This window comes from Xenia sp. Carnegie-2017, unplaced genomic scaffold, assembly GCF_021976095.1.
Source record: "Xenia sp. Carnegie-2017 unplaced genomic scaffold, XeniaSp_v1 HiC_scaffold_6, whole genome shotgun sequence".
NCBI lineage: Eukaryota > Metazoa > Cnidaria > Anthozoa > Malacalcyonacea > Xeniidae > Xenia > Xenia sp. Carnegie-2017.
This window is the reverse complement of record NW_025813526.1, coordinates 11,194,603-11,222,593: the sequence shown is the minus strand read 5'-3', so window position 1 is coordinate 11,222,593 and position 27,991 is coordinate 11,194,603. Positions and strand designations below refer to the sequence as shown.

The 27,991-nt window shown below is 35.1% G+C and overlaps 2 protein-coding genes across 2 annotated transcripts in view; both read right to left on the bottom strand.

Annotated features, from left to right (window-relative positions):
- Positions 1-4,381, bottom strand: part of LOC124457109 (lipase maturation factor 2-like) — a 28,584-nt gene extending 24,203 nt beyond the window's left edge. The window contains exons 1-4 of the mRNA XM_047007398.1: positions 3,995-4,381; positions 2,491-2,541; positions 1,394-1,599; positions 1,013-1,041 (exon numbers count right to left, since the gene is read on the bottom strand). Of these exons, the coding sequence (XP_046863354.1) occupies positions 1,013-1,041; positions 1,394-1,599; positions 2,491-2,541; positions 3,995-4,088 (380 nt within the window). The 5' untranslated portion in view covers positions 4,089-4,381. The remainder of the gene's footprint in view (positions 1-1,012; positions 1,042-1,393; positions 1,600-2,490; positions 2,542-3,994) is intronic.
- A 995-nt stretch (positions 4,382-5,376) lies between these two features.
- On the bottom strand, positions 5,377-20,804 carry LOC124457421. The gene is made up of 2 exons (XM_047007680.1): positions 20,715-20,804; positions 5,377-6,952 (listed from the first exon to the last, which is right to left on the bottom strand). Exon 2 carries the CDS (start codon positions 6,936-6,938, stop codon positions 5,880-5,882), a length of 1,059 nt encoding a protein of 352 aa, XP_046863636.1. The 5' UTR covers positions 6,939-6,952; positions 20,715-20,804; the 3' UTR covers positions 5,377-5,879.
- Positions 20,805-27,991: the final 7,187 nt, after the last annotated feature.

The window sequence follows — 27,991 nt, the reverse complement described above, 5'->3', positions numbered from 1 at the left end:
ACGTGTAAGTTTAGCAGAAACAACAAGCACTGATTATGTTGTAGCAAGCATGTTATATAAGTACGTACCTAATATTTTCAAAATTGTAAGAGGCACAATAAACAGATTAAGATTGCAGGACGGGACATCATTGACGACGTAAGTTCACGAAGACAGTGTAGGCTGATGACGCCGTCGTCTTTCATGTTAAGAGTTATTTAGATTATACGAGAAGACGACGTGTCTTTACGAAAGAAATAATTTCATGCTTGTAGATGTAGATCGTCCAGGTTAGTATAGTGCTGAGAAGGACTGTTTTTGTTGTTGTTGACTGACGTTTCGACAAACTTAGCGGTAGTAATCTTCAGAGTCAACAAAAACAGTCCTGCTCAGGACTATACTAACCTGGACGATCTACATCTACAAATATGTAAAGAATTTCATCTTTTATTATTTTACCACATTTGGCAGAATACGCCTTAACTACGTCATCTTAGACGTCGCGTCCTGAAATCTATATTTGTTCAATGAGTTCAAACAACATAAAGATAACACGTGTCAAAGGTAACACGCATCATGAACTTGCTAAGAGCATGCATGTGTTTTACATATGACAGTTATTTTACCAAAACGTAGTACTAGTAGCTACATGCAAACAAGTGATTCAGTGATTAAAACAATGGGAAACGGGTTACCCTATGCACGAATTTGTGTAACATAAAAAGTTGTTCACAAATCTTTTCTCATGAAAATTGAGGATAATCATTAACATTATTACAAATCAAAAGCTCACAAATTCTTTTATAGGTAGAGTAACTAAGAAACATCGATAAATGGGTTGGGGAGGAGGAGAGGCAATGCTTATACGTATATACGTACTTACTGATAACAAATAATGTCGAAATAAAATATTAAGGCACAGTAAGAATATGTATGGATACTGCCCCTCCCTTAAATATCCAGCTGGCTAATCGAATGTTTATAGCTGTACATCTGTCTCAGAACAACTAGTTTTTAACGAGAAATCGCTTACCATTGAAACCAAAGAAATGTTTGACCAACCTGTAAAAATAAAAAACAAAAAGTTCTTCAAAAACAGTTACAAAAAATATAACGCAAAATATTGAAAAATTAAAGAAATATTCATTTGCTGGTTTATGGGTTACAACAATATGCAATATGCGCTGTTAATCGGCGTTGAAGCATTTCAGCAGCGCCTTACATTCACTGGCGATAAAAATTAAAAAAACTGAAGAAAAGCGAACAACAACAGCAGGTGCACAAATTTATCAATTTTTGTAAGCCTTGCATTCCAGAACAACTAAAGTAAATTTTTTAAGCGTGTTTACGTAAGCTGTCATAAGTATAGTTTCTCAACTAAAAGTTTACCATCTCTAAAAGCAGCAAAACCTACTTGATAGAGGGAAAAATATAAGATCCACATAAACGAAAACGAGAAAATACTCCGCCATCCTTTGCTGACAATACACATTACACTAAGATAAACACCAATAATGCACAACAAACTCATTCCCGTTTGGGCTGTAAGACCAAGATCATCGATAAACCATAAAAGGGTCGGTCTACGACGTATGTCTTCCATCAAAGAAGCTTTGTTATCTATAAAACACCAAAGTGACTTCTGCATTAAAATCATCGACACCGATTAATCAACTTTCTCTTTCAAAATCAAAGAAGCTCTTCACATCAATAAAACTAACCCTGATCTGAATGTTCAAATTCACCATTACAACACTACGCATATTTGTTAGCAAAGTGGTACAGGTATTACGTAACAACAGCTTCGACAAGAAAAAGAACGAAGCATAAAAATATCAATGACATGCAATGTGCCAATCATACCAGTTTTTTTTTATAATACATTCTTAAAAAGCAGCAAAATGACAATATTGACTTTTTAAAGACTTTTTAAAAACTATTTACAGACCTTTCACTGACTATTTGCTGATTAATACTAACTAAGCATCTTAGTAAGTTTCTGAGACATCAACTGTTTTTATGGAATATAACACGCATATATGAACATTGGCTCCCCTCTCTTTCTGCATACAATATTCAGCAGGACAACCCAATTAGCACTAAGAGCAATAACATGTAATAGTTTCCACTATTAACATTGAAAAACAGACATGTTATTTATTACATAATCTAAATTAGCTAATTTAACAAAACAGTAATTTATAAAACAGATGTGCACAACATAGGCGGCGCAGAAATCTGTTTAATTTCTTTATTCAATCGGTTTATGTAATTAGCACATTAAACAGTAAATAAATTATTTGATTGATGTGCAATGTTTGACACGCACGCGATCTGGCATGACTTCCATTGTATGCTAATACTTGATCTTTAATCATATTGTAAATTAAAAAGTCATGAAAATAATCAAACCTAATAATAAAAGTTTTATACTCTAACTGATCGAGATAAATGGCAAGTAGCACAGACCCTTGGCATCTAGCACACAGCTTAATTACTAACACATCATACCTCTTCTTAGGATGTTCCTAACAGGCAGTAATCCATTGTCACCAAACAAGCCTACAAAAAAATGCTTGGGTGGTAGTCTCTTTTTCAAACCAAGTAAGTAAAAAATTATTGCGTTATTAATATACATTCTCAGTAAGCAATACGTAGCAGTCTACATAGAAATAACTCTTCTTTAAAAATATGTGGATATGTAATTGTTAAAATCTTACATTAACCAGACATATGAAAGGCACTTTTGCTGGAAACTTGGAACAAGAAAACAAATGCATGAAAATAAATACATGGAAATATGTGCATAAAACAACTTTTTTTCTTACTCCACCATTTAATGAATATCAATCATAGTTATTTACTAAAGACAGGCAGTGGCATAGCTAATAATAAATTTCGTGCTGCTCTGTAAAACTACCATAACCACATATTGCAAAAACAATAAGATTTCAATGGAAATAAATAACTACAATGCATTCACAATGGCCTAACAGAGCCAAAACCTATACACATGCTAACTATGCCACTGATCATAGGATATAACCAACAACAAAAAATTTCACTAAAATCTTAAATGATTTTCATGTTAGTACAACTAAGCCAAAAACAACTTTTCAAAAAAAAATTCTCAAAATTTATACACTGTACACAAGTTGAAGCTACATAGCTTGCAAAAAAATTACCAGCCAGAAAAACTAATTATTTTCCATACAAAAAGATTATTAAGTATAAATCATGAAACAATACATGCTCATCAAATAGGTCAACTCAAATGAGCCATCAGAATGTCTTTAAGCGATAATTGTGATTCATCAACTGTCTGTCATGCATTTCATTTACATATACTTCACAACAATCGTTTCACCTTCCTGTATTTTGATTTGAATAATTTGCACTACCTACTGCAAGATATTATTAAGATAATATTAAGATATTATAAAGAAATTACTTACATCTTTTTAAAATCTTCAAGATCTTAAAATAAATTTATACCACATTTTAAAAAAATCTTGCTTCAATTCCGAATTGTACTAAATAATGATACTGTTTAAGATCTTATTTAAGATCTTAAATACAAATAAGACGTTACATGATTCCATAAAATCTTTTAGTGTAGCCAAGATGCAAACCATAGAATACATATATTGTTAACATAACATTTTAGCAGGGAGAGAGCAAAAATTTTTACAGAACCTTACTTAAGATTTTTACCAGGGTTAAGGGAGAGCTAAACAGAATACAAACTTTTTTTGATGTTGGTCAATGTAATGGAATGTAAGTTTTTTAGCCTAACCTGGGTTCATCATGATCGAATCCGTCATCAATTACGAATTGACTTAACATGGAGTTTCAAACAAAGACACAAACGCTATGTTTTTCTTCCACTCCACACTCAGAATCAAAGAAGCCTTACACATTAACAAACTTAAGCCCGCTCTCAATAAGCAAGTTCACCACGTTAATACCATTTTTAGTTTGTAATCTCATTATAATAAATTCCTCAAAAAGGTACCTGGTATCTGCATGTAAAGTGATGCAAACGCAAACAAATAAATTGAACCCATGCTCAACAAAAACATTTCCTTCCCCAAACCACACGGCCACATGATCGACGTGTAACAATAGAAATTCAACCAAACAGCTGTTCGGTTATTCGAAATTGCGTTGTTGTTGTCAATTGTTACAAATTAAAAATATCAGTATCCGCGCCCGCAAACGTTCATATGGACTGTCCGTTAGTAATTACTTTGTTTAACGTAGATTTTAAGATAATGTTCGAGTTTCGAAGTCGACCAGAACATAATTGTTGCCTTGATGCTTTACTTTATCGGCAAATGTATGCTATTTGATGATCACTGAGCTTGTAAAACAAAGTTTTGTGGCGCTGTAATGATAATGCTTATACGCCATATTTCCTTCTAACTCTATATTATGGTTGGATTAACTTGTTTACTTTGAACCATGCTTGAGTCTTGACTATTTTATAGCTGCCGAAAAACATGATTATTCGTGATAAAACATGATAAATGCTAATTAACTTAATTTTGAATTCTCAATGCCCATTTCCTAGAGGCTTACTACGATTCAGGATTAATCTTTATAGGACATTATAAAATTGATCACCAATATGCAGCAAGTACTTTCTCAACTGTTTTCAACATACTCATAATTATTTACTGCACGGTCTGCACTCTAAGGAAACTGCATGTTTTGTGGCAGGAGACACGTTGTTGTATATTGCTCAGGAAAAACCTGGGGACAACAATGGGCAATGTTTCGATTTGAAAAAAATGTTAATAAATTTGTGTTTATAATATAAGTCGTCATTACACTCCACAGTAACATGACTCTGAAGTCACATAGCTCCATTGTCACATGACTCCGTAATAACTTAGTCTAATGACGAAATAGAATTCAAAAATGAAACAAGAATTACCAGTTAGTTGAAGATTTAAATAAGATTTATTGTAAAAGAAAGTGAAGAAATCAAACCCTCTCCCATTACGACATTGGTAGGATAGTTAACATTAATTTGGTGTATAAATCTAATTTCACCCGCCCTATATGTATGAACGCTGTTGAGCTCACTCGTAGTGATGTAAACTGCTTCCTTGGTTTGATTTGACATATCTCACACAACTCCTTTGTTTCGTTGCCAATAACTCTTGCAATTACTCATAGAGTTACGGTCAAACTCCTATTTAACGATAAGTCATGCTTATAAATGCTAAAATTTTGTAGCCATTTTTTCATTTAAGAAGTGAACATAAACTTCCTTTAATTTTTTCCCAAATCTATTGTGTGCATCATGCGTTTCCATAATTATTATAGTCTTTTGAAAGTCTTACCAAACGGCAGATGATTGATCCTTGCAAGAATATATACATACTTTTCTTCTATGTCCATAAAGTCAATTGTAAATATTTTATTAGTAAAAAAAACTCATAAAGGCACATTTATCCTACATTAACTTCAAAGAATACAAAAGATTAGTGAAGAACAAGGCATAAATTTAATAAGTTAGAAACTTTTTTGCTTTTTATAGCTTTTTTTCTTTAATGAAACTTTTCAAAAAAATCCAAGAAGTGTAGTTTTTGAAAGATTCCAGTTTCCTAATTCACCCAATTTAGATAGGCATATGTATATAGCCATATACTACGAATGTCAATAATGCAGACAATATTTCATTGATTGTAAATATTGTGCATTGTAATAACGAAGAAAAAGTGCAACGTCAAAGATCTGGTGACCACAAAATTATGCAATTTTTGCTTATAACTAAAGGTATCAACTTTCACCAAAAGCAAATATTCTAATAAAAATATAGATGAAAATGATCAAACGTAACCATTTCAACCAATTACATCTGTGTTAATTACAATATTACCCTAACCCAATTACAATGGTTGCGGCGGGCAAATTATACCTGTACTTTCTGCGATAGAGTTAACTATGGTAACATCATGCCATGACATTCTTCGCTTATTTTCTCTAATTTCGACTCCAACTTTTTTGATATGATGTTTTAAGATATGTATGCAATACTGGGTTTTTTTTTCAACACAAGGGTGTTGCTTTTCAACTCTAACACTGTGCATGTCTGATTTAAACAAACTAAATAATTGTTTGACATCTGACCATGAATATTTTTTACACATGTTTTCCTGCCTACTGAAATTTATCGACAAACAATAAGAAATTGGAATGAGATTAGCGTAAAAGTCTTTGGAAATCAGTGGCCCATGGTAGGCAGTCTGTGGCTGACTCAGTAATTGACTTCCATCAACAGTGCTCTCTTTCATAATTTTTCGACTGTGAGGCAAGCGTTTGTTAAATTGGTCTAAATTGTTGCACAATTCTATTTTCCACTCGTAGCGATTATTCTCAAAGAACCAAGCGTAGCTGATGATTACATTTACTGGCGAGAGTTTACCAGTTCCAGTGTGATAAAATTTTTTAAATGCTTCTTCGAAGTTATCTGTCTGAAACGTTTTCAAGATGTGGTTTCTACAGTTGGTAATGGTGTCGCGGTAGAGGTACACCGGGAAATATGTCATAAAATCAGCTACCTGTGGCCATCCTATTGCGTTCCGTGTACTTTTAGCCCATGATTTTACCCAGCTTATATCCATTGTACAATCAGTACCGAGGATCCGGACCCTTCCATTTGGCATAATAGTTGACATTGTAACTGGAAGAAGAAAGGGGGAATCACTATCCAACCAAGCTATGACATCATCCTCTGTGTAAAGATCCATGAAGAAACTGCTCCACAACTGACGGTTGTAGCCACTTGGCTTTAATTGGCCACGAAATCTCAGAAGAGTAGGATCAATTGGCAGTGCTTCGTATTTTATTTCAAAAGAATGATCTGGAAAATGCTCAGTTGTCTGATTTAGCAATGTTGCAGCAAATGTGTAATCTTCCTTTGATTCTGCATCAAGTACCAGAACCATCTTACCCAGCCATCCTGGCCAAAAAATTAAAATTGTCTTTAGCATATTGCAGTAAAACCTTGTTTTGTGATCTATTCGGTTCCCCGACATTCTCATTAGAAGAGAAATTGTAGGATTAGTATAATTTTTTGTAGTACTTGCAGAATAGTTAAAATTAAAATACAAAGTTTCATTAGCGACAATTGGTAAAAGATGAGGTACTGAACTCTGTGGTTTAAGTGCATAGAAAACAATTAACAACCCAAAACAGCAAAAGATGACTCGACGACGATTCAAGAGATATTTCATTGTAGATGAATAATGTATTAGCTATCTTACGGTCATCAACGCCTAAAAAAGACAATAATTCAAGTGACATATCAACAGGTCGACAAATTTACTAAGTTTTTTCCGTATTTAATAAAAATAACCCCAATAGACAAAGCGAAGAAATAAAGGATATCATCTCCATACGAGGGAATTTACTAGACTACACTTATTTCGTCAATTCTGGGGCGATTATTTTAAAAATCAATCATACCGGCAAATTATCGTTTGTTCAGTCTATTTTTCAACAGGCACTGAATGTGATATATTTTTCAAAAGTTGGTAGCCATTTCGTTTAATGATTGTCGCAGATCGGCTGCATTGACACAAAAGGCTTTAGTCATACTCCTCATTTTCATAAAAAAAAACATGATTTGTTGTGGGTTGATTTTCATGAAACTTACATTTTGACGTTGTAAGACGTTATATATCAAAGAAAAAAAGAATCATACGCCGGTTGTACGAAAGGCGTCTAAACTAAACGACGTTAATTAGCCGCTATAAACCGTATAAATTCCTTATCTATTGGATAGTTAAACGATGGTTAAAACTGCGTTGCACGAACGCCGTTTAGCTTAGCGTTTAACTATCAGCAGGATAAGCTCAAATCTAAACGAGCGAAACAAGGAAAAAAGAGGTTTTTGCTATTTAATTACTTGGCAACTAGGTGGGAAAACTCGAGAAATATACTTTTAGTATATACAGTCAGTAAATTTGTTTACCTGGTGAAAGCTTTCGGATGCAAAAAAATGTTGCATTATGAAGGCTTATTTGTCCAAGACGCTTGATGACTGCGATTTTGTGGACTTTCTTTGTTTTTGATACGACATGGCGTAAAGAAACTCCCGAAAAGACATGATATCTTCATATTAAATAAAGAATACGATTCAAAGTTTCATACAAGTCTTACAAGACGCCGATAAATATTAAAATTGTCAGGAGACCGTTTAAATTTACTAAGTGGACAGGCAAAATTTAACCGGTAGGTGGAGTTAAACGGGCTTCGTAAAGCGCATTTTTCAAAGCGTTTAAAATTTATACAGTGGAGGGTGATTTAAACACTTATTTCAAATAAAACTGGAACAAGCATCTAGCACGAAAGTTGAAGTATGACGAAACATGATCAAAATGCAGCTATTTCTGTCATCGGTAACTCTACTGTGGTATGGAAAAACTGCATGGAAACACCTAAAATTGTTCGAGTCGTAGTTCAGAAATACAAACTGATTAAATAATCTTATTTACGATCATAAACTGATCAATCCGTTAAAATTACAAGCCTTTTTACGTGTGATTCGGAGTAAAACAAGTATTCTTTTTTTATACGGCCTATTATTCTTTCTGACTCGCTTTACTTTCGCCAAAGGTTGTTTTTCATCTTCTGCGTTATGTTATAGCATAATTTGGCGATGTGTTGCTATATTTTCGATAGTTTTGTTAAAAAGTCTTTCGATCATTGAGTTCTATAAGACCTGGAGGGGAAACGTCAACAAAATTACTATAAATCGTTAGCGCGCAGCCGCGTGGTCAAAAACATGGCAGATTTTGGTGGTCAAAGTCAGCGGAGAGACGCGGGCTCATGAAGTAAAATTTTTGTCGCTCACCCTGATTTGACCACCACGATTAAGAGTATAGAAAATATCAAAACTATTTTCCTAACATAAACACTTTTTTAAAATTTTATTTATTAAACAATGTGCAAACTTCCTTGGTTTGCGGATGCTGAAATAGCGACAGAAAAGGAAACATTTCATGACACCGGTAAGTAGCACAGTATTAGTTTTACTATTTTGTTTTTAACACGATATTTGAAGAGTGTTTCCACTACTAAATTTTAATTTAAAGTTCTTTTTGTCCAGTCTTGTTTGATCTTCCCTTTATCGCGCGCCAGACGAGGCGAAGCAGCCAATATTTTTCGAGTTTTGCATCAATCTTGTATTATGATCAAGCTAAACTCTACTGATTTGAATTGAGTTTACCTCCCAAAAATGGGGCAGAATTTGTTCATATTTTTTTTAAAAGATGAAGGGAAACTTTACAACGGAGTTGTGTTAAAATTGAATGCAGTGCCATGCAAAGTTATTGAGAACTATGGTATATATCGTATAATGAAAATAACTATTAAACTGCTTGCCTGCTAAATTTGACTGACTGTATAGAGTAAACAATTATAATGGGTTTGGAAAGTTGGATTTATGCAAACAGTTTTAAAGTACTACTAAGTGCTTCTGTAAATGAAGTATTTTTTGTTATAGTAAACAGTTTAATACTTCAAAACAAAGATAAAAATGTGTTGAACAATGTGCTAAGATTTACTCCTACCTTGAAATTTTTGTTCAACAATAGCTTATCATTAATACGCATGAAAAATTAAACATATTGTCTCATGTCACCAAATCCATACTTGGTATGATTCCAGGTGATCCACAAATTCACATCGGATGCATTGGTTACAATGAAGTTGAATGTAGAAGAAGCAAAAATAGATGGCAAAGAAATTCTTTGTGTCTTATGAAGAATAAGTACTAATCAATAAAAAGAATTCTTTAAACAAATTGTAAACAAATTTAAATTTGCTCACGGTCAAGCAACCTAGTCAAAGAAGCAAAGTTTGTCTTCAATATGTGACCTTTCCAATTATGTTTAGTTTCTTTGTACAAAATACTTTTTCAAGATTCTTGATTTGTAAGTCTTTCATAAATATTTTTTTACCAAGAGATAAAAGAAACAAATTCAAAAGGCTTGATGGAAAATACAAAGATTTATCAAGTTGTTTCTCATTTAATTCCCAATTGTTAATTTGTACATATAATTAGTATTGTTAGCTGTAAATTGTTCAAGCAAAACAGAAGAGTAGTAGTGCTCGAAGGGGTTAGCATTTTTGAAAAATTATATCTTGTTCTTGACATACATTACACAATTCCAAAAGACTGTAAGTAATACACAATAATATCTATAGAACTTGATAAATTTCTTCGCCTACACTGTCAATTACCTATTTTGCCTTCATGCAGAGATAGACAGAGTGTTTTTGTCAGAGAAACTAATGCACTTTAGTTTCCAAGTTTGTAATTTCAATGGAAAATTAATGTAATTCTGTTCAGTAATAGATGTAAGGCTCTACCAAGCAGTTTACTAAATACAAATTTCCAACAAACAGTATCATGGTGTTTTGAATTTTTTTCTTTTTTGTAGTTCTTCTAGTTCAACATACTTTCTTTATGAGTTTTCAGTAGATTTATCAGGTAAAGACAATACACTTATGATACTTATCCATGGTAAATTTTTAGTTGACTTATGTCGTAGAACTGAAGGAAACATTTTCTCGCTTCCTTAGGAGCATTTTAACACAGATTTATCCATTTGAGCAAGAAAAATAGTTGCACCAAACTGTTAACAAAGAGTAAACAAGCAGAAGCATGAAATAATGTATAAGTTTGACGAGATTGACAGGTCTACTAAAGAATGCCGTTTGATTTTCACTTTTAAAAGGTTAAAATGCCATAAAATAACTTACAGTTTGCAGCCAACATATGCGTTTCTCTACCGTCGATTTTCTTTATCTTGATGTGGGTGTACTGTGTTTTCACGCAATGCTGAAGCATTATTTTCACATGATATGCTGTCGGTAGCGTAATTGTTTTTTCTCACTTGTTATCGTTCGTATAAAAAATCAGGAGGGAGTGAATATCGAAAAAAATTTTCAAAGTGGAAGTTTTGACAACCGAAATCCGCCATTACCACCATGTTTTTGACCACTGAGTCCAGGCCCCTTTTTCCCTCCAGGTCTTATAGAGCTCAATGCTTTCGATGTGTTGGTTTCTTAGTAACGGCGGCGGTGGCTTCAAAATTTGCTTACTACAAATATAGAGTTGCTTGATCCAGTCTTTTTTCGAGATCAGTGGATTTACAGTGTTTAATGACTTAAACTCCTTTCGTAAGACCTGGCCAGTAAACAAGGCTTTCGAAAATCAGAAGCGCTTTAGGGTACGCGTCTGCAGAGAAATTTGTCGGAAACGAATTTTAGAGTTATTCAGAGTGAACAAAAAGTTCTCATTAAAGGACATTAATCATGAAAAATCTTATTCACCAATCTTATTGTTTATGGAATGCTTCATTTTCTATTATTGCTCACCAATTGCCTAGAGATGCTGAGAGAATTTAGATGATAATTCGCTATAGGCAGCCATTTTCAAATTTCCCGTTACGCCAATTTATGCCGAATATATTTTCTATATATTTCAAACCTATAGGGTTTGCACAATTCTTTCTAAATAAGATAAGTTACGTTCCTCATTTATAGAACGTTTTGACAACAAAAATCATAGCTATGCAGCTGAAATTAATAAATACCTGTACGGCAAGTTATTAGAAATAGTGTACAAATTATTTTGCAAAATTATTTGAAGGCGTAAAAAATAAACAAATTTTACTACAGAATATATCATAAACAGAGATTTTGATGTGAGAAAGCGCTTGAGACAAGTGGTAAATGTGAAAAAGTGCTTGCACGAGCTGGCAAGTACCCTGTGTGCGCCTTTCTGGCAGCCTCTTGATTTCGGCCCTGCGACTGAAAACAATTTCCAATACATTCGCATTGCCGAGCGCGCGGAGCGTACACTTTTGAGCATGCGCTATAAACTAAGTCATTGGCGTCTCTCGGACGCCGCGGAGATTGGCGCACATGCTTTGAAAAATGAAAATTTTCAACTTTTTTGGCGATGTCGCGAGAATCATGGCTCGCATGACTAAATTAAAGAAATCGCACCAGATCATTATACAGTGGAAAACAAAAACATGGCAGACAAGTCATATGCTAGTACACAATCTTTTGAAAGCCAGTGCTGTAGAAGTAGGGGGGGCATATGGGTAAGGAGCCCCCTTCTTCAAGTTCTGTGGGGCACCCCTTCTACCATTGAAATGGTAATTTTAAAAGGGCAATTTTGACTACAACTTGACTATATTTTCATGAAGTACAATCAAAATTATTAAAATTACGTTTATGATAAGTCGGTAATTTTTCTTGTCTTATTGTTTTACATGATCATGCCACTATCATCCAATTACGCTGTGTAGGTTTCAAACAGAATAACATAGATTAAAACTTACACGAAGGACTGACCATGGCTGCTTATGATTACAAAGTTGCGTGGGCGCAGGTAACCAACAAATAATTACTGCAAAATAATGACTGCTTAAATCAACACTGTGAATATGTCTAAAAGTAAAGCATGCATCTCTTGGGTTAGACTTTCGTGCCAAAAGCAAAGAAACCAAAGAAAAACCATTTGAAGATTTAAATGAATACATAGATGTGCAATCTGAAACTTGTAACTCGCAAAAATCTAACAGTTCAACAAGCGCAATGAAATAAATTACGATGTTTTCCGCGTTTCAAAAGCTGGAGCCAAAGGAGGAGTCAAGCATATGGCAATTAGGCTCTTGTCGATTGTGCTAGCATAATTTTTTGGCATAATCTGAGGAATTGAGCATAATTTTTGCCCTTTTTCAAAAAGTAGCACTGCTAGCATAATTCGTATATTTTCTTGTCTTAATAGCACAATTTTAGAATAATGCAACAAAACGAAGATCTCAGCTACTAAAAACGATAGATTACTATTAAGAGTTGCTTCCACTCCTATTTTCGATTTTTTTTTACTTGTGTTGAGATACCGTGGGAGTTCGATGAAACGGAACCGGAAGTCTGTGTCTCGGTCCCAGACTCCTTAGTCTTTCTCCCAGTGCTCGTTTCAAAATGGCGGCCGCCACGCCAAACCAGTCAAGTGCAGTGAACTTACATCCAGATAGTTTACAAGGTTGCGAGAACAGAGAGGATAGACCAAAGCCTGCACAACTTGCCCGGGATAGACGCCTCGAATCCACCACTGGAAAATACAAGAGGAGGGGGACGAGTAATGTCACTAATGCGAAAAATGTCCCTTTGCAAGATCGTATTAATCAGTTCCCTGATCAGCATCTGAGTGTCAGAGGCACAACGATCTTTTGCAATAACTGCAGAGAAATGGTATCATCAAAAAAGAGCATTTTAGCATCGCATTGTAGTTCAAGAAAACATGCCAAAGGGAAAGATGCGCTGAAGAGATCAAGGTTAAGAGAACAAACGATAGCCGAGGCACTCAGCAGAGAGAAGACTCGTAACGACAACTCGCTGCCGTTGGCTGAACAAGCATACCGACAGGAAGTAGTGGAGGAATTTTTGAAAGCAGGGATTCCAATCGGGAAGGTAAACAGGCTACGTCCTTTGCTAGAGAAAAATGGGTATCGCCTCACTCATAGTGCGCATCTCGGACAGTATGTTTCTCTCATTTTCAAGCAAGAGGTTGAGAGAATAAAGAAGGAACTGTCTTTGCCAGGAGAAGATATGACAAGGGACGTTTCAGTAATATTTGACGGAAGCACCAGGCAAGGTGAGGTTATTGCGATAATCCTTCGCTTTATTAATGATGAGTGGATGATAACACAGCATCTTATAAGAATTGACATTTGCTCAAAGTCGGTGAATTCAGAAGAACTAGCAAGAGTTCTCAACGAAGCCCTTTGCGCTGAATTTGGGATCAAGGCGATCTCTTTGATTGCAGCGATGAGGGATGGAGCAAGTGTCAATCAAGCAGCATTGGATCGGGTAGCATTCATCTTCCCAAAGATGCTGAACATTGTCTGATCTTCCCACACGCTCGATAATGTTGGCAAACATCTGGAAATTCTTACTCTTTTGGAATTTAGAAACCTGTGGGTACGCTTATTCAGTCACAGCCATAAAGCAAAGTTGGCATGGCAGGATCTAACCGATCGAAAGCCGAAATCGTATAGCGAAACACGCTGGTGGTCAAAATGGGAAGTTTACAGGCAGCTACTGGAGCAGTTTGGAGACGTTGCTGGATTCCTGAATGATGCGTAAGTAGAGAACATTGCTCCAAAGATTGTGGCACAGCTTCGAGCTATACTCTCAGATCCTCAGCGCCTTGTCGATCTTAAGCTCGAGTTGGCTGTGACCATTAATGTAGGAGAGCATTTTGTCAAAGCTACATACTACTTGGAAGGTGACGGGCCCTTGTGTTTTCGTGCTACGAGAAGTTAAAGGCTGTCGCCGAGGCATGCCAAGCTCCGCACTTTCCTAATGTACGCGCAGTTGCTGCCGCAATTGCCTACGAAGATGCTACTCAGAGAGCCGCGGATCTAGAACGGAAGGCAAAAGCTTGTGTACAGCCGGCTGTACTTTGGTTCTTGTTTAACGTGAAGCTCTATGACACCGTCACGGCCTTCAAAGCTGCAAGAATCATGTGTCCAGTTGCCGTTCAATGGATGAGGCCTACACACGCCACAATAGAAGCCCTAAGGATTTTCCCTTTCCTAGACATGATGCAACTATCAATGGCCTAATTAGAGAGCTTCCACAGTACGTCGCTGCTGCTCAGGATGTGGTCATTGAACAAGAGGAAAAGAAGGTGGAGTGGTGGCAGGCCCACGCAGACCGTCTCCCAAATTGGTCCATGGCAGTGAAGAAAATACTGTTGGTCCAACCATCGTCTGCTGCCGCATAGAGAGTATTCAGCATCCTGGCAGTTTCATTCAACGATCAACAAGATCGTGCACTTGCAGATTACTTGCAAGCAAGTGTGATGCTTCAATATAACAAGCGCTAATTAACTGTTGGAGAACGAATTAGAGAAGTCAAGCCGGACAGCATGGTTCAGAAACAAGCGAGATTATTCAATGTTAAATTTGTTATCCAGGGCTTTCTCAGAAACTGCATGGTTAAGTTTTCACTGCATTTATTTTTATTTGTTTTGAAACCCAGCGCGCACAGTCCGTTATTGCTAGCGCGCGCACCGTTCGTTGTTTACTCGAAATTTGCATATTTTACCATGGTAACTGGAGGCCATTTGAGTGCAAATCATTGCGCAAACTGTGAGTGCTCTGCTACACGCGATGGTTAGCAACTAGTAAGCTATCCGCGGATATTTATCCACCACACTATCCAGGCTTTATGCAACCTACTTTTGTTCGCTGGATAACTATCCGCTGGATAGCAGATTTATTCGCCGTATAGGCCCAACCACCGGATAAAGTTACCCAGGTTATGAACAACCGAGCCCAGAACGTCTGGCCAGGGTTAATAAAATACATTTTCAAACTTGTCTTGTGAGTTGTGAAGTTTGTGCACAGAATAATTTTTTAAAAAAGTAGCATAATTTTGAAAAGCGAGCATAATTTGAGCATAATTTGGGCAAAAAAGAGCACTGCCACTAGCATAATATGCCACTTTTACTAGCACAATCGGCAAATGCCTAATGGCAATGGTTGAAAACAACGACAGCAACAGCTACGAAAGAGACTGAGCTGAGGAAGTTTGATCAAAACACACAGGAACCAACGGTAAATAGTGCCTTCAATGAATTTCCAAACTCTAGTTAACATTTATCTCCATCTATTCATTCCATCGCCCCTCCTGTTGGTCTGTTATGCAACAAGATTACTTTAGTTTTGCATACCAACGGATTATATTTTCAAATGGAAAACTTGGCTGTCGGGATTGTAGAAACGTTAACAATCTTGGACGGCATGCTAAACAACGAAGTCACATGAGTAAAGAATGGATAGAATGTACTGTTTTTCCATGCAAAACAACGAGTCTCGAAACGACAGCAGCGTAAAAATACCTAAGAAAAAAATTGCTAAGCATGTAAATGGCACTGCTCACGTAATTACAACCAAAATTCTCAATTAACAGGAAAAGAGAAAAACCAGAGCTCAACTGGCTTATCTGTTGCACAATTTCAATGAACAAGAGAAAAATGCCTCAGAACTCCCTACTATGTTGCTATAGAAAAAAGACCATACTCGAACTATGAGAATGGGAATCTTTTTGGAGATATTATCCAGCTGTGTATAAGCATTTCTACACAATTTCACAGTCTCAAGACAAGCACAATGCAACCTATGCTGGATTAGTAAAACGAATGAAGACGATAGAGTTTGTTAAAGACGTAACCATTACGAAAGACTGCTTTGTGCAGCTTTTAATTTTGTCTGAATCACTACAGAAGGACTGCACCATTCTTCTTAAAGCAACTGACTATTTGCAATGGACGATAAACGCACTGGAAAAGATAAAAGACTCTTGGCAAACAAAATATGAATTTAGGAACATTTACGATTCTTCAGTGGAGTTTAAAGGCCTGGAGTTAAAGTGATTTCAGTCTCGAACTGGATACAAATAATTTAATCGAAAGCAATTTTCGCAGGGTTTGATTGATAACCTCCAAAAAAGGATGATTGATTCATCTGAGAAGATATTATTAAACCAAAGTGAATCTCTCTATCCAGAAAAATGGACAAGGGGGGAGAAGGTTCCCTGGCTAAAAGGGAGCAACATATCATGTCACTTTGTGAAAGATTTGAAATCGATACGACAGGCATGATTGCATGGTATCGATAAATTTTCAGTGATTCTCGAAACACCCCATCGCTTATTGAGGAACGGCTACTAAAAGGATTGCTTCAAATTGTGTGAATAAGCAGTGCAGAGGCAAAGAGGGGGTTTTGACAAATTAAAATAATTTGTTTGAAGTCACGCTCTAGCATGTCTGTTACTCATTTATCGTCCTTAATGTTTATAAGCATCAATGGTCCACCAGCACAATTCTGGGAGGCTAGTTCATCTCTGCAGCAATGGCTGGAACACCACAAGTCTGCTGAAAATAATCAAACTAGAAAAAAGAAGCTGATAAAAGAAGCATAGCTCACACCTTCACAAAAAATTTTTGTCAAGTAAAATCGTGCTAATGTTAATCAAGACTAACGCAAAAGTTGAGGAGTCAAATCATAGACTGGAATTGTAATTTATTCATGAACAATAATGTATATTGATATAGACTATGACTTAGGTTGACACAAATATTTCCCTTTTTTTACAAATATTTAAAGTCGTTTAATGAAATTTCTTCTTTAGTATTAGTGTTGTTCAACATGTGCCTTTTCTGAATCTGTATTCTATTTTACCTTTTTGAGTTTAAGACGAATTTAGTAGATAATTCTACTCAACTCAGGGAAGATAAGTATTACGAATTTTGTACATAATTCTACTCAACTCAGGGAAGATGATTAAATTAGTTCAGATTATAAGCCGACGTTTTATCGGATGATAATAAAAAATAGGCTGTTGTAGAATGCAAATGATCTAGTAGTAGTAGAGTAATAGTATTTACTATACAACTATACATAATGTTTTATTGTTGACGAATGAGCGTCTCGAATGAGCGTCTCGAATGAGCGTCTTGTCTCACCTATATAAAGCGGTGTGACGTGTGGCGTGATGCAAAATTTAACATCGCCCATGTAAGTTTGTACTGCTCCAATCGTCATTTATTTTCGCAAACACAACCTTTAATTGTGTTAATTACGTTACAAATACAAACTTTAATGATGGAAATGTATAAATTTTGTACAAATGAGACACATTGATCATAATAAAGTAAATACAAGCAATATGTTATGGATGTTATGTAATGTCAAAGATTTTTAAAACGTGCTTTTTACTCTATGCCAGTCGTATGAAATCGTTTTTGCTTTTCCTAAAAGACCTTATTTATTCACATAATTTAAAGCAACAACAAATTCATAATTATTTTGACTGAAAAGTATTTTTTGATTAAAAATTCAAGATTATCAAAAGTTCGTTGTCTTTCAAAGTCGTTTGTGACGTATTTGAGAATAAAATGTTTAATATCGTATGAGGCCGTATGATTTGTAGCTACATTTTCTAATAAAATTGTAAAAGCACTTTCTTTCTGACAATTACGTGCCGATTGCAAATAATCTTCAATCAATGTGTTCAATCTTTTAAAGCGAGGGCTTTGCACAATCTAAATGATCCCACAGTTCAGATTATAAGCCGACGTTTTATCAGATGATAATAAAAAAATAAGCTGTTGTAGAATGCAAATGATCTAGTAGTAATAGTATTTACTATAGAACTATACATAATGTTTTATTGTTATCGTTCCTGTTTGGAAAATGATAATCATTTATAAATCATAAGTTGTGTTATGTAGCAGACTCATTTTCTCGCAGAGTTTTAGCTTTTTATCTAACGAGCTCTTTTCAGCATAGTGAGTATTACTGAGTCTAAGTCTATTTCAAACAATTATCAAAGTAGTTGTCGTTATTTGTAAGATTTATCGGTTATGATCTGCCATCTATGAGACATTTCACTTAAGTGTTGTGAACATCCATGATAATGTCATGCGACGACGTCACGCATTTTTCATAATTTCATGTCTTCAGCTTCGTGAAGAGAGACCCCCCAGATAAATTTAGTTCTACAGCACTGCCAACAACAGCATGATGTCAAAGAAAAGAATGACGATGATCAGTTAGACAATATTGTGTGATATTTGCCTGTGATTTTTCTATTTAAATAGATTTGCCTTACCAAAATCGTTTTCATTATTTCCTTCTTTGTAATTGCCGTCTTAATAATACCAGTATAAATTATCCATTGAACTAAATATAGATTACTGGAAGGCTACCTTCTGATATTTTGGAAATGAAGCAAAAATTTTGCGTGATCTGACTCCTAGACAAGCGTGCCTAGAGTCAGATCACAATAATGAAGCTTGAGAAAATTTTGAGAACGTCCGCATTTGTCACCGTTTGTTAAATTCGCTTTCTTACACAAAACGATTGCTTTGATGTCTTACCGTAAAAACATATTGCTATAAACGAGCAGGACAAATTTTCATCTTTCTGAAACTATATTTTGCTATATATTTTTAAGGTTTCTTCCAAAAAACTGATATATTTTGTGTTGGCCGGGTTTATCACAAGCATGGAGAGACTGGAAACAATATTGCCTGATTTCGGCTTCAAATTTCCGGCTGAAGTTAGCTTTTCAGTCATATTTAGTTCAATGGCATCAACAGCCTTTTTAAAGCTGCCATCTTTGACTGGTTTTTAAATCAGCGCGCGCAAAAAAAGTTTTAATGGATATTGTTTTTGAACACGCGCACGAATGAGCGTCTTGTCTCACCTATAAAAAGCGGTATGACGTGTGGCGCGATGCAAAATTTAACATCGCCCATGTAAGTTTGTACGGCTCCAATCGTCAATTATTTTCGCAAACACAAACTTTAATTGTGTTAATTACGTTACAAATACAAACTTTAATGATGGAAATGTATAAATTTGAATAAATGTATAAATGAGCCACATTGATCATAATAAAGTAAATACAAGCAATATGTTATGGATGTTATGTAATGTCAAAGATTTTTAAAACGTGCTTTTTACTCTATGCCAGTCGTCTGAAATCGTTTTTGCTTTTCCTAAAAGACCTTATTTATTCACATAATTTAAAGCAACGACAATTTCATAATTATTTTGACAGAAAACTAGTTTTTGATTAAAAATTCAAGATTATCAAAAGTTCATTGTCTTTCAAAATCGTTTGTGACGTATTTGAGAATAAAATGTATAATATCGTATGAGGCCGTATGATTTGTCTCTACATTTTCTAACTAAATTGTAAAAGCACTTTCTTTTTGACAATTACGTGCCGATTACAAACAATCTTCAATCAATGTGTTCAATCTTTTAAAGCGAGAGCTTTGCACAATGCAAATGATCCCACACGTGTTTAATATTATCGCCTGTATATGATACGCATAAGTTTATGTTCAGTGTTTGTTTTGACGTTATGTAAATTCACACAAATGTTTATAATTTATGGGTTCAGGAAAAATACATTCAATGGCTTTCTGCCTTTCTTTTAATTCACTAATAGAATACTTTAATCGGAATGAACCAAGCAATATAATACATAATACGAAAAATTATTAAGAACACGACAAATACATGTTCAACATATCGAACTTTTTAAGTGCATTGTATCCTTCTTGGACAAGATATAACTGATGTTGGTGGTCACATGTGAAACTTGCTTGGTTATAATATCTTGAACTTTTTATCGGACTCAAGCTAATTCCGTATAATTATATGGCAGCCAACTTTGTGATATCAAATAAGATTCAAGATGTTCGGGTCGTATTGTTTGTAGTAAATATTTCTTATGCTCTTAACCGCATATTAATTCATCAAAAATTGGGCTTTGACGATTATGTGCCGATTGCATTTACCTTAAATGTCTCACCTGATGAATATGTAACGCAAACGGACGCTTTACTACATGCATGCAAGTATTGCTTGTATTTGTTGCTTAAAGTCAGATTAATTCCCATTATGACCTTGCTACGCAAAATAAAAAATAAATGAATTAAGTCCTAGTCAAAATTTGAGCCCAATCTCGAGTCCTTAACTCGATCGGTAGTTAGGCATCCTAATAGCTATGCCTTATAATATAAGCATTTTATACATAGAGGCACTAATTTACAATGTGTCAATAATGCCACAAAGACAACAATTAGCTACAACACTAATGTCAATGCTTACCTTGCAAAGCAATAAAATGGCTTTCTAAGTAAGTCTTCTTTCTGATGAAACAGCATATATATACACTTTGTCTCACGCTTATGTCTATTCGACAGGAGACTGGAGCGATTATGAAGAAAACCTTAAACCACCCACTCGGAATTAAGGATACAAAAATATGATAATTAGGGTATTGACGTTATATTGTAGAAACTTCTCGGTATGACAGGCATAAAAATGTTAAAGTGCATGTCACCCAAATTTTTTTATTAGAAAAACAAGAAGTATAGTCCCTGAATAAACATCTTTTGTGTTCGCTCTACGTAATGTTAACTACTTTTTTGAGCTTAAATATCTTCAATAATGGCAATTTTTGGTGACATCGGAATTTCTGTCCGAGATATTGAAGTAAATATATCTAGAACGTTAACTCTTATAGTTTTTTTCCCGTGATTAGCTGAGGCCAAAATACATCTAAAATTTGTCAAACTCCCCCATGAGATAATGCGTGTTTTTTTCGGCGGACGACGTTTTTTGCTTCTTGGCGATAGAAAAATGTAAAAAAAAAGCATTTGGTGTTGGTTTTTCGTAATATTTTGTGTTTTAAAACTGCATCTGACAGAATTAGTTAATGCCACAGCAAGATATTTTCGAAGAGAAACATATTCAGCAAGAATTGAGGACGATCGATCAACAAACTTATACCAGTCTACAAGACGGAACTGAATGTTAAAAAATATGAATGCGATATAAAACATATTGGAATATTCATAGCATTTTTTAAGACATTTTTGTTTGTGAATCGCGGCTTTTTACGTTTAAATTATGCTCCAGTGATGAATTTTGTTTGATGAGACACAATTTTTCCTTGTTTATTTCATTGTTGTTTTCGTTTCAACTATTAGCGAGGAGTGGAGGAGTTGTAGGCGAGAGAGCACTGCGCGTGAATTAACCAGTATTTTGAACACGAATATTATTAAAATGGCTGGAGTGGAGGAGAGGGACCAGAAAAAATATGGGTGGGCCTACAACTCCTACACCACTCGCTAATGACTAATAGAATTGAAATCAATCTTCGACTTAAGGTAAATCTCGTTTAATTGCCAATTCTATTACGTCATTAGCTATAGTCGTTACGTAGTTGTAGGAGACTTCAGAGATGACATTGTACCAATATTTGGAATGACAAACAAACAAGCCATCATAAAATCACCAAGGAAACCATCATAATTAAAACATGAATAAATCGGAAAACTACATACAGACACTCATCAGGTCAAGGTCTCTAAAACAGACTTCCCAAAATTAAAACTGTGTGTGTTGAAATGATTAAACCAATGAAAAGTTTGTTATTTTGATCATCCTGCTGCACACATATCTTTTATATCAAGGTTTTTTGAAGCAAGATGAGAAGCTAAAGCCGCCCTTGTACTATGACTTGTATAAATAGATGCGTCAATACCAGCATCAGTCTTAAAACGTTTAACCCAATGTGAAATAGTTTCAGGTCGGTGTGGCTTTATAAAACTGATAAGAAGTTGTTTATTTGCTCAACATGGTGGGGCCGTACGTTTTAAATACTCCAAAACATGAGAGACTACAGATAATCTTCTATCGGCGGAGTAGGCTAAAAATGTTAACGGTGTCTACCATGTCTCGAATGTTTGAGTTTTTTTGATACAACAAAAGTAGCCTTGAAGTCTTCAATTACCATATGATCAATGAATAATTTATTAATTGTTTCGCATCTTTCGCCACTTAAGAGTAACAGGAGGAAGGCAAGTCTGGGTGACAGTTCTTTGAGGGGGAGTGATACCAGAGTTTCCTAGCGGCAGAGATAATTATATAATTAAATGCAATGTTTACATCCCATGTCGAGCAATATTTTGGTAACGATGGCCGAGTTTCGTATACACCGTTCATAGATCGTTTCACAATTGGCAATTGTCGGATTGGTACATTGTTATATTCCCATGTGAAGATTGAAGAAAAAACCTTCGGGCCGTATTGATTAAACTATATGATAGTCCTGACTTCTAAAAGTTTGATAGAAAAGTGAGAGCCATGGGCAAAGGGGGGGGATACAAAATCGCAATCATTCGTAAGACAAAATTCAAACCATTTTTTTAGCTGTTGACTGGTATTTCATTCTCGTGCCATAACGCCATAAGCTTAGAATAATGTCTATTGTCTCTGAAGAAAACCTTTTTACTTTTAGCTTACCCCGGATAAAAGACAGATAAGAATGTTCAGTTTCTTGTGTAATGGTTGTTTGAGATTGATATGAGAAGGCAGAATTAGTAAGTCGGTTTCCATTGGTAAACGTGAAGGAGGTTTCTCCAATATTTGTACTAAAAATGGGTACGAACTCTGAGTTGGTAACTAAAATTCCCCTGGCCTTCTCTTCAATTATCTTGCGGATGGCTTGCGGTATAAAGCTTAATGTGGGAAAACAATAGAAATCTCTATTTTTCCAGTTTTTAGTAAAAGAAGCAATAGCATCGGCGCAAGGATCTTGTCTATAAGAAACGTAGCAAGCAACTTGATGATTTGAGCGAGATGCAAAAAGATCAAAGGAGTGTCAGGAAGGAAAGCAAGTTGCGTCAAAGCTGTTGACCAACACGTCGGATTAAGCATTCATCCAATATCAATATTTTTATTTCGTGATTCTCTATCGGCGATAACATTCTGCGTCCATGGTATATACGCTGCCGTCGACAACATATTATTGTGTTCACAAAATATCGAATGCTACGGGCAGCATCATTGCAGTATGCACTATGACTTGTGCTTTATTGTTAATAACGGAGACAGCAATGGTGTTATCAGTCTTAATTTTTACTTGTTTGTCAGCAAGAAAACAATGAAAATATTTCAAAACGAAATAGGGAGCTAGAAGTTAGAGATAGTTGATCTGCTTTGACTTTTCCGAATTAGTCCGAAATCCACCAGTTTTCTGGTTCCACAATACACCACCCCAACCGGAATGTGATGCATCTGAGTGAACTACTACATCTATCGCCAGAGTATGAACGAAATAATTTGCATATAGTAGTGATAATCACCATCAATTTAATTTGCCAATTGATTTAGAAGATAAAGCCATGCACATATCTAAATTCCCTTGACATTGTTTCAGAGCTTGTATTTTGTCATTCTCAATTGATCTGTATTGGCAGTCGTCATATCTTACTGCAGGAGAGGAAGGAATTAGCCAATTACTTGAGCAACTTTGCGTATGGTATATTTTGAGTTTAAAAGAACACTAATTCCAGAAGTGAAATTGGAAGTTCTTCGAAACATTTGACCAGATGCACTCGCATTTTCTCCTGCAGCCATGTAACAGAGCTAAGGTTCACATCATTAGCAAATGTAACAGCATTTCCCACAGCAAAAAGACCACAATCTGATGATCGTTTTGATGTTGTTGGAGAATTACTTTGGCATTTAAGGAACCATTCTGTTCTTGAAGGTTTTTGTAAACATTCTGGAGTTGCTTTTTAATAATGAATTCAGGTTGGTACTCATAGATTAAAAGACTACTATTTTACCAGTTTTGGATGTAGAAACCACCCATTGGTGACCAATATTGTGACATTGAATTGCTTGGGTGATATTTTCAAAAATATTTATAAATTTGTCGCTGTATGTTACTGCTACAACTGTGTTTAGACCTCCCACATTGGTACCAAGATCACCTATTAATTTTTTTGTGATGCATCATATTGGTCATCTGAAAGCCATTCATTTAAATTTAGAAGCACGTCTTTCTGAGCATATGACAACTTTATTTCTTGAATATCTACCTAACGCTCCTCAGAATTTTCAATTTTGTCATTGTTGTTCAGTTTCATCTTTTTTGCTAGTTGCTCTTCAATTACTTGTAATTTGCGTTTCTCGTGCTTCTCTTCTTTTTCAAGCTTCTCTTCAAATACCTCAATTTTCACTTTTTCAATCGGCAGCTCTTCCCACTCGTTTACCTGGACACCTCTTGTATTTTCGTATTAGCAAAGCGGATTGTGACCTACGCTTTGAAATTTGTTCCTTTTTTGGGATAAAGACTTGTTTTTCAATGAAATTCCATTTTCCTCACGATGATTTTTTCTTGTGTATTGTATTACATTTAGTATCATTTCCAGGGTTTTGTCAAAAATTTACTCTTCATCCAAAATCTAAAGCTCATACTGAATTTGTTTGACTTTTTGAACACACTTTATTTCTAACATTTTGGATTGAGTTGGAGCAATAGTCCGTTGTGGTATAAAAATAGTCAGAAGAATGAGATTTTTCATAATTAAGACATTACGCAAAGTTTCCTGGCAGTGCTTTGTATTTGATAAAAGTCTGAGTTCGGCTTGTATTAGCTTTTGGTCGAACTATATGGTGATCTAAAGAAAATAGCGGATGATTCGAAAACTTCACCACAAGGGATTCCCACCCAACATTTTGTTGTTAAACAGCAGCACAGATGTTTTTACAAGGCATCTTCCGACTCCTGTAATCAAGACCTTGGCATGAAATCTTTGGGTCGCTTGAGCCCAGAAAAACTTGATATGAGGATGATGAGCTTGTGACAGTAAAATGTTTTTCCTTACGAAAATTATCAATAGGATCTTATTAGAATTCCAATTTGAATATAAGATTCCTGTAGGAATCCTATAGGAAGGCAGAGTGAATTCATTTTTATTCCGACTCCGATAGGGAATATGTTAAAGATAGATTTAAAAATAGCAAATACCATGGTGAATAATGATAATAACAATGTAATAGTTCTTAAAAGAACTATTTTAACCAAAACACTAACCAAACAATTCAAGGGAACCGTTATTTACAGCTAGAAAGAGACACTATGCATTTCTGCAGACTACTCATTAGATGTCAACGTCTGCTAAATGAGAACCTCCAAACAATGCTATATTTATAACGTTACAAAAGGTCAATGTCATCTCTATTTTTAGAGATGACACTTAAAACAAAGACAGATTAAACATGTAATCCTTTTGTCGGCAAAGGACAGGATTAGTCAATTTAATTAATACCGACTCCATGACGCGTAGCTGGAATAACGAACGACATTTTTTAATAATTCTAAAGTTTTCATCAGAATAAGCATTGGCACAGCGAGTGTTGCTCAAAAGATGTTTTCCAATAGCTGAATCACATAGAATCGGATTTTCACTTTTACACCCACGTTTTGGTAGTTGTCGTAAAGGAAGAGTTTTATTCCTGACAGAAGCTGGTACATGCTGTTTTATTCTTTCACTCAACCTTTGAGAAGTCCTACCTACATAGCGAGCATCACACTCACATTTATACTCGTAGAGTACATTGCTTGATATTTGAGCAGGGAGGGACAATTTGGGAGTGGTTGGAAGAATAGTTCTTTTTGAGAATATAAAGACCACATTGCATGCAAAAAAAACAACTCTCAGTGATATTTTTAGTTTCCCTCTCGATGTCATTAGAGGCCTTGCCCATCCAGGGAGGTTTAAGAAAAACAGGGCACTTGGCCAGCCCGAAAATTTCATTCCGTTCATTGTTAGTGGATAAGAAAAGTTTGTCTAGCAACTTCTCCGGATATCCATTTAACACAAAAATATTCTTCAGTGATATAAGATCACTATCAATAAACTCTTTTGAGGAAAATCTATGCGTTCGCTTTATCAAACACTTCACTAAAGAAATATTTTCTCCATGCGAAGAGAAAGAGTCAAAGCGTGTGTACAAACCAGTGAAAGTTGCTTTGCAATGAATGCTTGTTAAGAACTGACCATTGCGTTTGTGTACAAGAACATCTAAAAAAGCTAATTGATTGTTTGACTCTGCATCAGAGGTGTAATTTAGTGCAGGGTGAAGAGAGCAAAGTTTATTAAGAAAAAGTTCACGATTTAAAAGGAATATATAGGAATATTTAAATTCCTGTAGAAAATCCTATAGGAAGGGAGAGTGAATTCATTTTTATTCCGATTCCTAAAGGAAATTTATTAAGAAAATGGCGGCAATTTTAAAGCCTATAGGAATATTTCAATTCTTGTAGGAAATCCTATAGGAAGACAGAGTCAATTCATTTTTATTCCGATTCCGATAGGAAATATATTAAGAAAATGGCGGCAATTTTAAAGCCTATAGGAATAATTAAATTCCTCTAGGAAATCCTATAGGAAACATAATGGGATTTGTTTAGCAATTCCAACTGGAAATCCTTTAAGAAAATAGTGGAATTAAAAACCTATATGAATATTAATATTCCTATAGAAAATCTTCTGGAAATGTTAATGAAAAACCTATGTAGCAATCGAAATATATAGGAAATGTAACTTATTTTTTCTCCATATTTACAACTATGGTAGATTCTTTAGATATCTAATGCATGAAATAAACGAAGCATTGTGGTATGGAGTTGGTGGTTGTGTAAACGACAATGATAATGCCATCTCTTGAATCAAAGGCTGCTGATGTTTGAATTTTTTACCAGAATTTAAACAACAGCTTTACGAGCTGACATTGATTAAACTCCTCAAACAGAGCATTAAAACATGTCGAAATTTAGTCATTATATAATGAGTTTTCAGAACCATTACGAACAGAAACAGCACGCGATTGAAGAAAAATTGGTTTTTGATTTCGACACCATTGAATTAAGTTGTTTGCTTTGTGATAGTTGGTATGCGATTCCTTCAAGGATTCCCATTACAATGTGAAATCTCATAGAAAAAGAAAATTCATATAAGAAGTGTGAAACTCTTGTACTATCTTGAATATCAAGAAAACGAGATGTCTCTTTTCGGAATTTGTTATATCCTGTTGTTAAAAGGTGAGCAATTGTAAAATTTAAGAATGAAGTTTGCGATTTTTGATTTTGTAGACAATACTTTTGATATTGGACAAACATCATGGATACAGGATGAAAATTCTACAAAATTTGACAACGAATCCTGGCTCTTTACCCACGAAATAATTGTCAAGTGGCCCATAGACTTCAATGCAGCGAAACGAAAAATGAGAAAAAAATTGATGTAGATACAATCAAAACGAAAAGCGAAAGATATTCAGCAAGAATTGTAAAATTTGGAGGTTGGCGTTTGATTTTAATTTTTGAAATGCCACCATGGATACAAGATGGAAATTCTACAGCATTTAACAACGAATCCTGGCTCTTTACCCGCGAAATAATTGTCAAGTGGCCCATAGACTTCAATGCAGCAAAACAAATTGATGTAGATACAATCAAAATGGAAAGCGAAAGATATCCAGCAAGACTTGTAAAATTTGGAGGTTGACGTTTGATTTTGATTTTT